At 40.8% G+C, this 16,107-nt stretch overlaps 1 protein-coding gene across 3 annotated transcripts in view; it reads right to left on the reverse strand.

The window, feature by feature from the left end:
* Positions 1-16,107, reverse strand: part of LOC111148497 (G-patch domain containing 2 like) — a 52,575-nt gene that overhangs the window by 16,418 nt on the left and 20,050 nt on the right. The window contains exons 4-8 of one of the 3 annotated variants that reach the window (XM_022505093.1): positions 12,216-12,392; positions 10,537-10,616; positions 7,369-7,427; positions 4,952-5,102; positions 2,197-2,282 (exon numbers count right to left, since the gene is read on the reverse strand). In XM_022505093.1, coding sequence (XP_022360801.1) covers positions 2,197-2,282; positions 4,952-5,102; positions 7,369-7,427; positions 10,537-10,616; positions 12,216-12,392 — 553 coding nt within the window. The remainder of the gene's footprint in view (positions 1-2,196; positions 2,283-4,951; positions 5,103-7,368; positions 7,428-10,536; positions 10,617-12,215; positions 12,393-16,107) is intronic. The other 2 variants (XM_022505095.1, XM_022505094.1) reach the window with 2 other exon arrangements.

A 16,107-nucleotide genomic window follows, 5' to 3' on the forward strand; every position in this document is an offset into this window, starting at 1 on the left:
TAATGGTCTAAAGCAATGAGCAGTATTTCCCTAGAGCTGACCACACTGGAAGCACAGCCTAGACTCCCTTACTCTTCCAAGCCTGGCCACAAGCACCGCCAGCAGAAGGAAGACAATGATGTGGATAATAAGGTACATAAAGAAACAGAAAGGGGCGCCTGGGTGGCTCAGTGGGTTAAAGCCTCGCCTTCGGCCTCAGGTCATGATCTCAGGGTCCTGGGATCAAGCCCCGCATTGGGCTCCCTGCTCAGTGGGGAACCTGCTTTCCCCTCTCTCTCTGCATACCTGTGATCTCTCTGTCAAATAAATAAATAAATAAAATCTAAAAAAATAAAAAATTTAAAGAAACAGAAAGCTGACACCCACTCCAGCCAGCATGAGGCTTTAGAAGCAACAGGGAACCTGATAAAAGCTCAGCACAGCACCACACAGCTCTAAGTAACAGAAGTAAAGGGAGGAGGGCAAAGAATCCACTTTCTACATCTGACAGGATATGGTGCTATTCATATAATCTTGCCGAAGAGCCATTATTTCACACGGGATTAAGACAAAAAGCTGGAGGACTGCTTTCTTACGCATTGAAATCTTGGGTCTTTCGAGACAGCCTGAGGATCACCACCTGTAAGAAAACCTCCCTGAGCCTCGGACTTAGAAGCCTCTCTTCTGGGCTTTGTATCATTCTGGTGCGCGTTTTTACACGCTGTCTCTCCACACTGTAACTGCTGATGTCCACGCCTGGCTTTCTCGAGAGAATGGAAGCCCCTGAGGGCAGGAGCTAAACAAAGAGCCTGGTGCACGGTACGGAGCCAGCAAGGAGCCAGCAAGGAGCCAGCAAGTGCCGAGTGAGTGAATGATGAACAAACTGCAAAGAGAAGGCCTTAGAGAAGTCATTTATTACTTTATTACTACTTCTCCAGTAGCAGCTCTGGCAGTTAGCTGTAGGTTAGGGGGCAGAATTTATTATTATAGCCCATAGTGGAAGTTCTCATTGGATCTGTGAAAGGATCACTTCTTGTGCCTGCACACCAACCTATGAACATATCCATTTAAGAATGAATTAAGAGAAAGGGGAAAAAAAACCCACATCAGAACTTTGGGAAGAAATCCTTTGTGCCACTAGAAATTATAAAAGTTCTGGGGTTCAGCCTATTAGCTCCTCTTTTGTGCAAAATAACCTTGCACAACCTTGGGATACTACCATTAAAACCGTGTTTACTTCCCATGTCACCTAATTCCAGAGAATTTCTGCTGAAAAACGCAGGATTCATTCTGACAAATATATACTGAATGTCTAGTAAGTGCCAGACACTATGTTAGGTGCTGGGGATGTTATCAGGGAACAAGAAAAAACAAAGTCCCTACACTACAAAGCTTATATCCTAGTGAGAGAGACAGGAGAAAAAAGCTGTGAGGGGAACCCAACAGGCAAATTCATTACAGACTGTGATAAAGCTTTAGCAAAAAGAAATTGATGAGCAGAAAGCGGTGGATGTGGCCTCCTTAGACAGGATGGTCTGAGAGGTCCTCCCTGAGATGAGAAGTAGCCAACTGTGAGAAGAGGCTTAGCATGGGACTCCAGACAAAGGGAACAAGTGTGAAGGTTCAGGAGTGGAAAAGGTTGCTACTTTTGATGAACAAAACGGAGCTGAGCTTCCTGGCATGGCTGGACCTCTCCCCCAGCGAGGAGAGAGAAGTATATGAAAGGAGGCTGGACACGCAGGCAGAAGGCAAATTACACAGAGTTCTGCAGGTCAAGGGAAGGATCATTAATAATGTTCTTGAAGATGGGGCTTTTAGCCGAATAGGAAATACAAGCCAGAAGACTTGGGGGTGCCTGCGTGGCTCAGCTGGTTAAGCGTCTGACTCTTGATTTCAGCTCAGGTCTTGATCTCAGGGTTATGGATTCCAGCCCCACGTTGTTAAAAAGAACAAAATAAAAAAAGAATCCATGCTCTAATACAAGTCAGAAGACAGGTCACAGTTAAGACTTAAATCACATATCAGCCATGTGATCACAGGAAAGACACTTCAACACTCTGCCTCAGTCTCTGTATCTGTAAAACATCCACTGGCCTTTAAAGGTTGTTGTAAAGATCAAATTGGATATTATACACAAATATACTTAATAATTTGAAGAGTGTTGTAAAAAAGGAAAGGGTCTTGTCTGGAAGAAAACCATCACCAGTAGACACTTACCTGGCAGAGCAGTGTGCTGGTGAACATCTTCGGTGAGAAGCGTCGGTGAGAACATCCAAGGAGTAAAGAGGAGACAAGGGATTAAACTGCAGGAAAAAATGAGATTATTTTAGAACAGCTTCTATGAAAAGATCTGATCCCAAGGAGCGGCCTATTATTTGATTACTTTGCCCCTTGGACCGTTTGACTCTTCGACCATATGAATGACACCATTCAGTGAAGTTGCAGCCAGGAATATAGCGTACTGATGCCGCACACCTCAAAAAAAAGGCTATTCCCGGGCGCCTGGGTGGCTCAGTGGGGGTTAAGCCTCTGCCTTCGGATCAGGTCGTGGTCTCAGGGTCCTGGGATCAAGCCCTGCATCGGGCTCTCTGCTCAGCAGGGAGCCTGCTTCCCTTCCTCTCTCTCTCTGCCTGCCTCTCTGCCTGCTTGTGAATCTCTGTCTGTCAAATAAATAAATAAAATCTTAAAAAAAAAAAAAGGCTATTCCTTGGTAAGTAACAACTTTGCAAAAAATTCTAATACATGACAATTACTTAAATGGCAGAAGATAGTACTTTCTATTTGATATAACAGGAACTTATGCTATTGACTATTAGCTCTTGTTCCTAAGAAAACTAGCAAGAAGTTACCTTTTTATTTCCTTATCCTGGTCAGCGCATCTAGTAAATAATGGTTGACACATGCCAACAGTCGTTGTTCATAGAAACAGAACTAGATTAAGATCCCTAACATCTGGTTCCGGTCTATCCCTGAGTTGCCATACGTTAAAAGCAACACTTTCTTTGAGCTTTACTATCCTCAACTGTATAACGGATGCACTGCTTATCTTATCTATTTTACAGGACTGTTATGGGGCTAAATTAAATACTGCTTTCAGTTGGGGCGCCTGGGTGGCTCAGTGGGTTAGGGCCTCTGCGTTCGGCTGGGGTCATGATCCCAGGGTCCTGGGATCTAGCCCCGCATCGGGCTCTCTGCTCCACAGGGAGCCTGCTTCCTCCTGCCTCTCTGCCTAGTTGCGATTTCTCTCTGTCAAATAAATATTAAAAAAAAAATACTGCCTTCAGTTTATAATTCCAGTTTCTCTTCTGTAAAACTTCTATTTATCTCAAAAGGTGGTTGTGAGGATCAAACTCGGATACAGTACACAAAAATACCTCGTTTTCTGTTTTCTAGCTTTCTTTGGACTTCTCCCAGAATAATCCTTCCCCCAAATTTCAGAACTAAATATATCTTAAGACTGAAGCTCTGAATGGTAATTTCAAAAGAACTTACAAAGAAATTTAACTTTGGGCAAATTGTTTTACTCTTATTTGTGAGTAACAGATCTGGACTAGGTAATCACCACAGGCCTCCTTATGCCTTTCAATCCTCTGACGCAAACACGATCAGTACCTTGGCTTCCTGTCTTTCACGTACCACCTTAATCACTTTGTACCTGCCACCATCTGCACTATATTTACTCCATATTTTTCTTCATACCAATTATTTTTACTCAACCTTGTCCTTACTATTTCTATGGAACGATATTTTTTCTAATACATATTATGACTTAAAGTAATAATCGTATGTCCACACACCATCTAAAATCATAAGTACACACCAGTTAGGTATACTCTAACTCTATGCTCTAGTTCATTCTGAAATAGTAACTTCAAGAGGAAGGTTCCAAGTCTAAGCTGTACATCAATTTAATAAGCCCTAAAGAGTCTAACACAAAACAAAAACCGGTAAGCAACAGGAAACCTGGTATTTCCACCTATCGGTCTTCACCTGTTTTGTACCTAATTGAGATAAAGCAACCTCCATCCCCACAAAAATCGAAAGCTTCAAACATTAAAGGAACATACTGTTGCAGCAGCTCTTTCTGCCCATGGGTCCTGTCCCTGTGCTTTAATAAACCACCATTTTGCACCAAAGATCTCAAGAATTCTTTCTTGGTCGTCGGCTCCGGACTGCACCCCACTGACCCTCAATTATATTCTAAAATTTCATCATTCAGCGCCTGAACGTGGGGCTTTGAGTCTTTACATCTGGACGCTGAGCTTCGGTGCAAAATTGGTGAGTACTTTCTCTACTCTTCCTTTACTCTCATTTCAGGGGCTTTTCAAGGAGTGTGGTCTTATTGGAACACTTGCATGTCGACTGCTCAGGCCGTAATCCTCTAGCTCATGGCTGCTCTACAGGGAGAGAAAGCCTACCTTTTGGCTGGAAGTTAGTACCCTGACCAGAATGGTAATAAGACCCAGAAACTTGATGTACTCTTTTTATTCCTTTTCTTTCTTTAAAAAAAAAAAAAAAAAAAAAAGGAACATACTGTTAGCCATAGTCAGTAATTTTTAAATTATGACCCCTTATAAAGGCCTACATTTGCCAAAGGCCCTCTCCAGGGGTAGCCAGACAACAGACTGAGACTAAGTGGGCAAGGTCCTAAGGCCTTGACTCCACTTCACTCCCAGCAGCCCTCCCTCCTTCTGTTTCTTATGTTCAGGTCTCATTGCTGTACTTCTCAGAGTAGGATGCGGGTGCTGAACTAAATCATAGACAAACGAGGTTCACTCTGATTTCTTACTGCAAAGTTCAAAACCAAAATAAAAACGATCCCTATGAAATATGCATTACAAGTAATAAACAGAAAAACACAGTTGAACCTAAAAAGGGGAATTAGCTACAGTTCTTATCAGTGAGTATCAGATAATCTTAAACAGTCCTCTTTAAAAAAAAATCAGAATAACATAGGGAACAGGGACCTTACCTCATGTGCACAAGCAGAAATGTGAGGAAAATCAGAAGCCAATGCTTTATTCTTTCTAAAGGAAAGGAAATCAAATGATAAAATAAAGATGACAAAGAAAAGCGATCTTACCTGATTTCGTTCTCTTTTCCCAGCTGACGGTAACCAGAAACTAAAGAGAGAGAGAGAACAACAGGGAAGAAAACAATAAAAGAAGCAGTTGGAAATTACAGAAGAGCAGAAAAAAAGATGCTGGGGTAACCAAGTGAAGATGAAGAAAGAACTGGGGAAAAGAAGGAACTAGAGGCTAAAAGGAGAGAGATGGTAACTGTATACAAACTTCTTTTGTAAAAAAAAAAAAAATATCTTCAAAACAAAAAGCCTTGTAATGAAATGCAAACCACTGTACTCTCTAAAAACAAACCCGAGATTACAGTGTGACACCAAGAGACTCTCAGCTGTGTGGTAACAACAGGATCCCCAAATTCAACAAGAACATAAAACAAACTCACATCTTGCCTATTTTGTAAATGACAAATTTGGCCAGGCTAATGAGTATAAGATCACAACTAGATACCAACCATGAAGCGTATAGGGGACATCAAACAGCCAATCGTGTTAGGGGACAAGGCTGTCACAAGAAAGGTTGGGGGAATAATTCCTAGAAGAACACAGGTGATAAGTTTCTTGCCATGGGTCTCTTTTGACTTGGGGGGGTGGGAGGTGGGATCTGACTCCAAAGGCAAGGGAAACAAAAATAAAATAAATGGGACAGCAGGGCGCCTGGGTGGCTTAGTGGGTTAAAGCCTCTGCCTTCAGCTGAGGTCATAATCCCAGGGTCCTGGGATCGGGCCCCACATCGGGTCCTCTGCTCGGTGGGGAGTCTGCTTCCTCCTCTCTCTCTGCCTGCCCCTCTGCCTACTTGTGATCTCTCTCTGTCAAATAAATAAATAAAATCTTTTAAAAATAAATAAATAAATAAATAAATGGGACATCAGACTAAAAAGCTTCTATGCAAAGGAAATTATCAATAAACAAAAAGGCAACCTATTGAATGGGAGAAGATATTGCAGATCATATATCAGATAAAGGATCAACATGTAAAATGTATAAAGAACTGGGTGGGAGGCTGGGTGAGCCTGGTGGTGGGTATTGTGGAGGGCACGTATTGCATGGAGCACTGGGTGTGGTGCATAAACAATAAATTCTGGAACACTGAAAAGAAATTTAAAAAATAAATAAAAATTTTAAAAAAAATAAAATATATAAAGAACTCATATAACTCAACAACAACAAAAACCCAAACAATCCAATTAAAAAATGGGCAGAGGGCGTGGAAGACATTTCCCCAAAGCATACAAGCCCACAGGCACATGAAAAGATGCCCAATACCACTAATTATCAGAGAAATGAAAATCAAAATCACAATGAGATATCACCTCACACCTGTCAGAATAGCTATTAACAACAAAACAAGATATAACAAGTGTTGGTGAGGACAAAAAGAAAAGGGAATCTTAGTACACTGTTGGTGGGAATGCAAACTAGTGCAGCCACTCTGGAAAACAGTATGGAGATTCCTTGAAAAACTAAAAATAGATCTATCATATGATCCAGCTATACCACATCTGCATATTTATCCAAGGAATATGAAAACACCAATTTGAAAAGATACATCCACCTCTACGTTCACTGAAGCATTACTTAAAATGGCCAAGATGTGGAAACAATCTAAGATTCCATCAACAGATAAAGAACATGTGTATACATCATACACATACACACAACGGGATACTACTCCACCATAAAAGAGAAGGGATCTTGCCATGTGTGACATGAATGAACCATGAGGGATTAGTTTAAATGAGTAAGTCAGAAAGAGAAGACAACTACCGTATGACATGATTTATATGAGGAATCTAAACAAAAACAGTAACAACAAACAAACGAAAGAATAAAACAAAACAAAACTCATAGATACAGAGAACGGATTTGTTGTTCCCGAGGAGAAGGGGATGACGGGCGGGTGAAAGGGCTCCATTTCAAGCTGATGTATGGTACCTAGATTTATGGTGATGATCACTTTGTAGTGGATACAAATACTGAATTACGATGTTGTATACCTGAAACTTACTTAATGTTATACATCAATCAATCAATATAAATAAATAAATAGTAAGAGCACAACTGGAGGTTACTTTTATAATGCAGCATCTATATACACAAACAGCAAAGAAATAAAAACTAGTCTAGAAGGAAAAAAAATCACTGTCTTGAGTTTAGGGCATTAGCCATGTTAACTGTTGTAAAGTACAAATCTTTAAGATCCTCTCATTCAGCTGTAAAGTCAGATTTCTAGGTTCCTTTCACAAAACCTCCCTCTGTCTCCTACTCCAACGAATGGGCTAGGATAATGAGTAAATTATAGAAGCACTTACTCCTTCTGCCGAGGGTCACTAATGATGTGGCCTATTCTCTCAGAACTTATGCTGGTCTCCTGCAAAGGCAAGGAAGACAAGAGTGTCATCTAACCACAGAAACAAATAAAGTATGATCTGTCATCAAGTTCACACTTTCCAATAACTGTGCCAGCAACCTCAAAGGCACATGTCAAATGTCAATCTTAAAATCCAATAGCAAGTTTATTTCTTTTTATGGAAATTTATCTTGAAAGTGTTATATTATTCTAGACTTATTTTTCTCTAGTGTTCCAAAAAAGTCATTATAAACCTTGTTTACTATAGATAGCATTTTAATAGTGAGTTATTAAAGTATACAGAAATAGAAACAATTTTTAAAAAATCCAACAGCAGCTGATTTTTAATGGGCTACACACCAAGTTCCCCAGCTCAGACACAGCCCCTTCATAATGGGAAATTCACCCCATCCTCACTGGGAACACCTAAAATCTGCTGACTAAATGTACACGTATTAAAGGAATTTTGCTAACTTACAAAAACTGTTACCCTGTCTTGTCTGTTAAGCATCATCTCTTAAAGTAAAACAGAAATTTGTAAAAACTGGTTCTTAAATTTAGGGTTCTTAAGACTGTAATATGAAATCTTATCCATAATACCACCAGAAACTAATAATCTCCAAAAAAACTGAAAAATGGCACAAGGCACTCACCACCCTTCACTTCACTTGAATATATTTACAATGACTGTCTATCACAGGACCTGGGGAAGCACACCGATAGCACACGAGTAAGAGTCATGCACACACGAGTAAGTGCTAAGATAGAGCGTGTAAGTCACAGGCATGAATGTCAAGTACGTGAAGCCTGTTACTCAAACACATTTGTTACTGGGCAAATATGATCAGTGTTCATGTATGTGTGTGGATTAGCTTAGAATATTAGGGTATACATTTTCGCAGTACTGACCATAGGAAAATTAATTTGAAGTCAGATTCTGGGCGGGAGTGGAGCTAAACGAAAAGGTTTCACAGACTGTATTCTTCACATTCTTCATCCCTTATGCACATGCCTCCTGGTCACAGACACAGCCATAGTAGTGGGGCCAAGGGAAAGGATGGGTGAAAAATGAGCTATTTGTTACTGCAGAAAAATTATTAACTTAAAGTGCCGTAATGTTTAAATTTACAGTTTATTACTGTGTAAATTACAAGCAGTACTTTGCGTAATTAGCAGCTCGCTGGCAGGGAGCTGTGAATGAAACTCATTATTTATGATTACAATTTAGAGAAAGAGAAGAGAGGTGGGGGAGGGGGAAGAAGGGGGGCAGAACACTGACCTCTGCTAGAAATGACAAATATCCCTTTAAGGTGATGAAGATGAATTAAACAAGTAAATATTATCCCATTCATTTGAAATTCTTAGAGGCATACCCAATAGGCCCTAGAATTTCCTTCCAGGCAAGCTAAAGGGAGCCTTCAAGACAAACTGATTTACTTCCATGGAAGTGGAAGGCTCTTATTTTATAGGAGCTGAAACAAAGTAAGGTAGATAGTAGGTAGAACATTATCTTTCAAGGCCAACTGATAAAGGAAAAAGTAAAACCATCTCTCTGTTCCCTACTCCCAACCTCCTGCCTGCCTCTACCTATTAGCTGTCCTGTTAACTAAGAATAAGCTCTCAGAACAGTGAAAGCAGCATTTGAATGTCTGTGAAATCAATGAGCCAAAAGAAGAAGGTATCATTCTTTCAATAATCAAATGTCTTTCCAATTAAGAGATTTGAAATTGAATTTAAAGATTAAAAATATCTGACTTTGGGGTGCCTGGGTGGCTCAGTGGGTTAAAGCCTCTGCTTTCGGCTCAGGTCATGATCCTAGGGTCCTGGGATCAAGCCCCGCATCAGGCTCTCTGCTCAGTGGGGAGCCTGCCTTCTCTTCTCTCTCTCTCTGCCTGCCTCTCTGCCTGTCAAATAAATAAATAAAATCTTAAAAAAAAAAAATCTGAGTTCACCTGGAAATAAATAGCTTTTTACATAGCAAAAATTTCAGAAAACGGTTCCCTAATTAAACTATAAAAACACCTGAGGGTAGCCAGGCTGTGGCTGTGATCACTGTGTACCTGGCCTGGCACAGAGCCTGACACATAATAGGCATTCTAAATGTTTATGCATTAACGCTCTGAAATGCCTCTCACTCCCTTGCCCTTTGCCCACGACCATCCTCTCTAGGTATGAGCCCCAGTCTTCACCTACCTTCAATCTCAAAGCTACAGTAAAAAATTAATTAAAATAATTTTTACGGGTACCTGGGTGAATCAGTCAGTTAAGTGCCTGCCTTTGGCCCAGGTCGTGATCCCAGAGTCCTGGGATAAAACAGTTTCCTGTTCAGTGGGAGTCTGCTTATCCCTTTCCCTTTACCCCTCCCCCTACTTGTGTGCCCTCTCTCTAATTAATAAATACTTCTTAAAAAAATAATAACTTTTAAATTTTAAATTAGAAAAGATAAAAGAGAAACACAGCTGGGTTCAATTCTCTCTTCTGCCACAGCTTCCTGGGGAATAGCAGACATTACCTAGTTTCTCTGAACCCAAGTTTTCCTCATCTGCTAAGTGGGAACATCACCTATATGGTTGTTAAGAGGATTAAATGAATTGAGTGCCCAGTACAGTCCCCAGCAAAGGGGGAAGTGAATAAATGGTAGATATTCCTTCCATGTAGCCAAGGAGAAGCTTTCGAAATCTGGTAACAGGTTTTCTTTCCAGTTTTGGGTTTTGTTTTTTTTTTTTTAATGAATTCTGGAATAAAAGACCAAAGTTAGGACAGAAGAAGCATTTATGAATTCAGGAGGAGTTATAAAGAAGCCAAGAGTATTTTAACTTCTACAATAAAAATATAAGATTAATCAAAAGAATAGAAGACACTAGAGCAGGCCTACAGATTACAGACAAACTGTCATAATAGTACTTGCGCTTTGTCAAAACTTCTGTATGAGTTAAGCTTCATCTTTTGTGTATCCATTTATATCCTACATTAAGGTTCGCTCTTGTGAACTTGCAGAACATTTCAATTGGCTTAATTTACTCCAAGAAGTTCTGCAGCACCTCGGATTATTGAAAACAGTACACAAATCCCATAGGAAATACTGTCCTCCAGTCTCCCAGTGAGCCCAGTAGACATGGAGAGCGGTCACCTTCCCAACAAGCCTTCTTCGGCCCTTCCTGAGGCATCGAGCTGCAGCTCCAGGCAGACGATTCAAGCGTGCATGGTACCCTAAAAAAAAGAAGAAAGCCCTCAGAAACAGAATGCAGAAGATTCATTACCAATGATATGCTTCTAGTACACCCAAAGGCCTTCCTCCCCAGGACCTTACTAGAATGACCCTTAAACTAGTATCATTAGTCTATATGCCAAGGATTTATTATTCTTACGTCTTTGCGGTATGATCTTAGGTGTGTCTTTACCTCTGACCTAGGGATCCTCACCTAGAAAGGAGGGATAATCACTCACTCAGTCCTAGCATACAGGGCTGATGGGAAGACTCAATTAAATAACACAGGGAAGGTATTTTATAAATTGAAAACAGTACACAAATAAAAGGTGTTATCAACAATTTCTAATAATAAATTAAATCCTAGTTATTATCTCAAAAACACTGAAGTCATGAAATAATAGTAAAAATAGCCTGTATAAGTGTATAGCCATTTATACATTTATATACAAAATATATACATAATATACATAAAAATGTATAGCCATTTTTCTAATTGCTGTATGTGTTCTATACATTAAAAACACAACTGGAAAAATCCACACCCAAGTCTTATCGATGACACTGTCTCTGGGTATAGAATAATGGGCCATTTTAAGGTGTCCTTCCTGTTCTCATTTGTGTGCATTTTAAGTGGTCCATAACGAATTTTCAGAAATGGTCACTGAAATGTTTGACGCAAGTTATTAAGGTAGCAACACGTGCCTCAGCCAGGCAATAATCTCTACCAAGAGCCAAATGTTTTCAGAAGGACTTTCAGTCACGTAAATTCATCATTGGAAAACGCTATAGGAGTTTATCGCTTGGGCATAATTCTGATCACCAAAAGATGCCCAACAAACACATGATCACTGACTGACTCATGACTGATGACTGGGCACCCCAGAATCATCAGTTGACAGAGCTAAAAGAAACCTCTGAAACAGTCTTCTCAAAGCCACAATTATTTTAAGTGCCAACCCCCATCTCCCAAGGCAATGAAGTGACTCTGTCAGAGTCACAGAGCTAGAAGACAGTACCTGAGAGTATTAGCACCCTGTTCCTTCCTCCTGTCCTAGGCGCTTTCCACTCTACTTTGCTACATCGTAAGTAAAGGAAAAGCAAAAGGAAAGGATGTATTTGTGTTTAAGTCCACAATAATAGAATAAAATCAAATTATTTAAGGAAATATTTTAAAATCATCCAATTAAAAAAATGTCATTATACCTTGTATGTGAATGTTCTTACTGAAATCTGTTCTCTTCCAAGATCCAATACTTCAGGCTCCCACTGAGCACTCCATAGCCCATCGGTTTCACAGCAGGTAAGCAGCAGTGACACGCTGCTAGGCTTCCTAAATCTGGCACAAATGGCAATAGCAAGCTGAAGGAATGCCCTGCTAATAGGTATCCCAAGAGTCTCCATGGGTTGATTTAGGTATGAATGGAGAACCTCAAGCTTTGAGACTCACCCTTGAATCTTCTAGGAAAATCCCTGGAGTAGCTCCAAATTTCAGAGAGTTAATGCATACTTAGAGGGATGAGTATACTGGCCATGGGATGATTCTCCCCAAAGAGAACCATAAAAGTTGTGAAGTATATTTTGGTCTCCTCAGAACTTACCTCTTTGAGCTGGTCGAGAAGGTAAAAGGAATGTGGAATCGGAAAGTTTATCCAGTCCAGAATCCATTCTTTCTACTTCAGGGCAATGATCAGGAGCCCACTTTGGCAGAAGATTAGGGACAGTGAATCCTGGGACACATTCTCCCTCATAGAACCAATCGCTCTGCTCATCATCTCCTAAAATAAAGAAATCATATCATAAGCTGGAATTTTAACATGCTCTATGGAAAAGTAAATGGGAAGATGATTTCTCAGAGCAATGGATTTTATTATACTTTTTAAATAAAGTCGAAGTACAAAAAAATTTGTTTTGATCCTTCTTCTTGACCTATATTATGATGAAAACTAGAGTATCAAACTAGTTTCACAAAAATGTCATACTGTGTTATACTGGACTTCTTTTTAGAGTAAAAAACTAATAGAGCTACCATTTACTAAACCCTTACCACCTATGAGGGTCCATGCTAAAAATCTCTTAAGTATGTTATCTCTTCTAAACCCTACCCTAATTCCAACTTATAAATGAGGCCAACTAAAGCCCAGAGCAGGCAAGACCAAGTTAGTGAATGATGAAGGCAAGATCTGAACCCGAAGTCTAACTCCAAAGCCTTTAACACAAAAATAAGTTGCCTCTTATGTAGCATTCTGTGGTATAAATGGACCTGGGGGTTCAAAGCCCACAAATGTCTTTCAATTCAAAACTAGCTATTCATGGGCGCCTGGGTGGCTCAGTGGGTTGAGCCGCTGCCTTCGGCTCAGGTCATGATCTCAGGGTCCTGGGATCGAGTCCCGCATCGGGCTCTCTGCTCGGCGGGGAGCTTGCTTCCCTCTCTCTCTGCCTGCCTCTCTGCCTACTTGTGATCTCTGTCTGTCAAATAAATAAATAAAATCTTTAAAAAACAAAACAAAACAAAAAAAAAACTAGCTATTCCTCAGGATGTTTTATTTGTATTTGTTATAACGGGTGAATAAAAAATGCATACCCATATCTCAATTCCTACCACATTAACGGGACAGAAAAATCATCTTGACACTAGCAATCCAAGCAACCAGGAAAAAACTAACCACAAGGAGAAGCAATATAATCCCTTAAGGCTTGTCATGAAGTTACACCAGTCACCCAAGGCCAGACTCTTCACCAATGACAAAATCAAGAAGAGATCCATAGAGTCAGACTCTTGGTTCAAACCTTTCTCTACTGGCTAGGATGACAGCTTCTCAGTTTGCAACAGAACTTGCTCCCACCCACAAAAAGTAGTAAGACAGATAACTTTAGGTCTGCCACTCCATACGCCTTTCAAAATAGCAAGGATGAAGGGAATTACTACAAGAACATCTAAATAATTCACAGTGCATTCATTCTCTAATGTATGCCAGATCCCAGGGAAAGCTGGTCAGGCCATGGTTAGGGCACGAAGTATCAGATTTATGAGCCTCTAACACAGGCCAGGATAATGATAACTCTTAACCCACCTTGAAGATCTCTAAAAGGGAAAAGGAAAATGTCCATTAAAAAGTTACTCGAAGGGCGCCTGGGTGGCTCAGTGGGTTAAGCCGCTGCCTTCGGCTCAGGTCATGATCTCAGGGTCCTGGGATCGAGTCCCGCATCGGGCTCTCTGCTCAGCAGGGAGCCTGCTTCCCTCTCTCTCTCTCTCTCTGCCTGCCTCTCTGTCTACTTGTGATCTCTCTCTGTCAAATAAATAAATAAAATCTTTAAAAAAAAAAAAAAGTTACTCAAAGTGTTCCCTTATAAAAACACACCACCAACAACTACTTCTCTAGACCAGTGGTTCTCAAACTTCAATTGCATCAAAGGAAGCAGAAAGGGTTGTCAGAACACAGGCTGCTGGGCCCTACTCCCAAAGTTTCTGATTCTGGTCTAGAAAGGATCAAAAATTGAATTTCTAACCAGTTCCCTAGTGATGCAAAGCTGACTTCAGTACCATATTTTGAGAATCACTACTTTGAAAGCATCTCACCAAGCCATGTACACAAGATGAACTACAGATAGGCTTTAGAATTAACAATGAGGGGCGCCTGGGTGGCTCAATTGTTAAGCGACTGCCTTTGGCTCAAGTCATCATCCCAGGATCCGGGGATCGAGCCCAGCACTGGGTTCCCTGCTCAGCGGGAAGCCTGCTTCTCCCTCTCCCACTCCCCCTGCTTGTGTTCCCTCTCTCGCTGTCTCTTCTCTCTCTCTGTCAAATAAATAGAATCTTAAAAAAAAAAAAAAGCAATTAACAATGATTAGTTTCTCTGCATGTCAATATATTAATTCCTTTCTTATTCACAAGCATTCCTTAGGCCATTTATTAAAACAGTATAGTTAGTTAGACCATACTTCCTGAAGACAAATGGTATCCCATAATGGCATTTTTTTGTTGTTGTTCTTAAGCATTCACTCAAGATTTTTGACAATATAAAAAGGGACTCACTGAACTGGAGAAAACCTTGTGAAGTCATCTAGACCAGTAGTCCCCAACCCTGGGCTCACCAGGATGCATGATGTAGCAGCTCCCCTAAAAGACTACTGCCAGAGAATAAGGAAGAAGCTGATGGGTCAGACTCCAGACTTCCTGCTCCTCCTGCTTTTTCCAAAATAGGTTTAGCTGTTTCATCATCTGAGGTTCTATGTCTAATTCTGTTTGAGGGAGAAAAAGGAGAATTTTCCCCTTATCTGGCTTTCCCAGTAAGTAATTATTAAGAGCTTACTATATGCCAGGCAATATGTTACCCACTGTAGCTCCAAATAGTTAAAAAAAAAAAAAAAAAAAAATTCCTGCCTTGGAAGACTTCAGTGGAAAAGACACACATCTACAAATAATAACATCATGGTAAGTGATAACAAAGCAGTAAGTTCAGGCAAAGAGTAGGGGTTCTAGAAGAGGAGACCTGCACTGAGTGTGTATCAGTCGGAATCTTCAGGAAATGCACGCACATTTAAATGGGATAATCGAGGGGGGCCTGGGTGGCTCAGTGGGTTAAAGCCTCTGCCTCAGCTCAGGTCGTGATCCCAGGGTCCTGGGATCGATCCCCACATCGGGCTCTCTGCTCGGTGGGGAGCCTGCTTCCTCCTCTCTCTCTCTGCCTGCCTCTCTGCCTACCTGTGATCTCTCTCTGTCAAATAAATAAATACGATCTTTAAAAAAAAAAAATGACTTTAATGAAGTGACTATTTACGAAAGTGTATACAGTATTAAGAGGAACCAATAAGAGACAGTGAAGCACCTGGGAGCCAGCACAGTGGGGAACCTTTACCCTTCCTAAACCTGCAGCAGCAAGGAGAAAGAATGGTTATCAGAGACCAGAGAGAACATTGAGGTTATAGAAGACTGCCCAATAGAAAGGGAGCCAGGGAAAACTACAATCCAACTCAGTAGATTGCATTATTGTTGCCAACTCTTCACTACCTCCCTATGATAATACATCCATGCCTTTTGTCCTTTATCATGGAATTCCAGAGCCTTCCCCTTGAGGCAGAGCATACTTCCTCATCCCACTGATAACTGGTTTGTCAAGTAACAAGCTTTTAGGTAGTAGAACATTAGAAGATGTGACCCGGGGCACCTGGGTGGCTCAGTGGGTTGAGCTGCCTTCGACTCAGGTCATGATCTCAGGGTCCTGGGATTGAGCCCTACATCGGGCTCTCTGCTCAGTGGGGAGCCTGCTTCCTCCTCTCCTCTCTGCCTGCCTCTCTGCCTACTTGTGATCTCTATGTGTCAAATAAATAAATAAAATCTCTAAAATACATAAAAAAATAAAAAATAAATAAAAGATGTGACCCAAGCACAAGCTTTAAATAAATATGTATGCTCTGGTTTGGTCACTTAGCATTCACGTTTGCCAGCATGAGAAGTCCATGCCACACACTGCCTCCAGGGGAAAGGTCCCA

The sequence above is a fragment of the Enhydra lutris genome, unplaced genomic scaffold (genome assembly GCF_002288905.1).
Source record: "Enhydra lutris kenyoni isolate GAN:26980312 unplaced genomic scaffold, ASM228890v2 scaffoldscaffold20, whole genome shotgun sequence".
NCBI classification, from domain to species: Eukaryota; Metazoa; Chordata; class Mammalia; order Carnivora; family Mustelidae; genus Enhydra; species Enhydra lutris.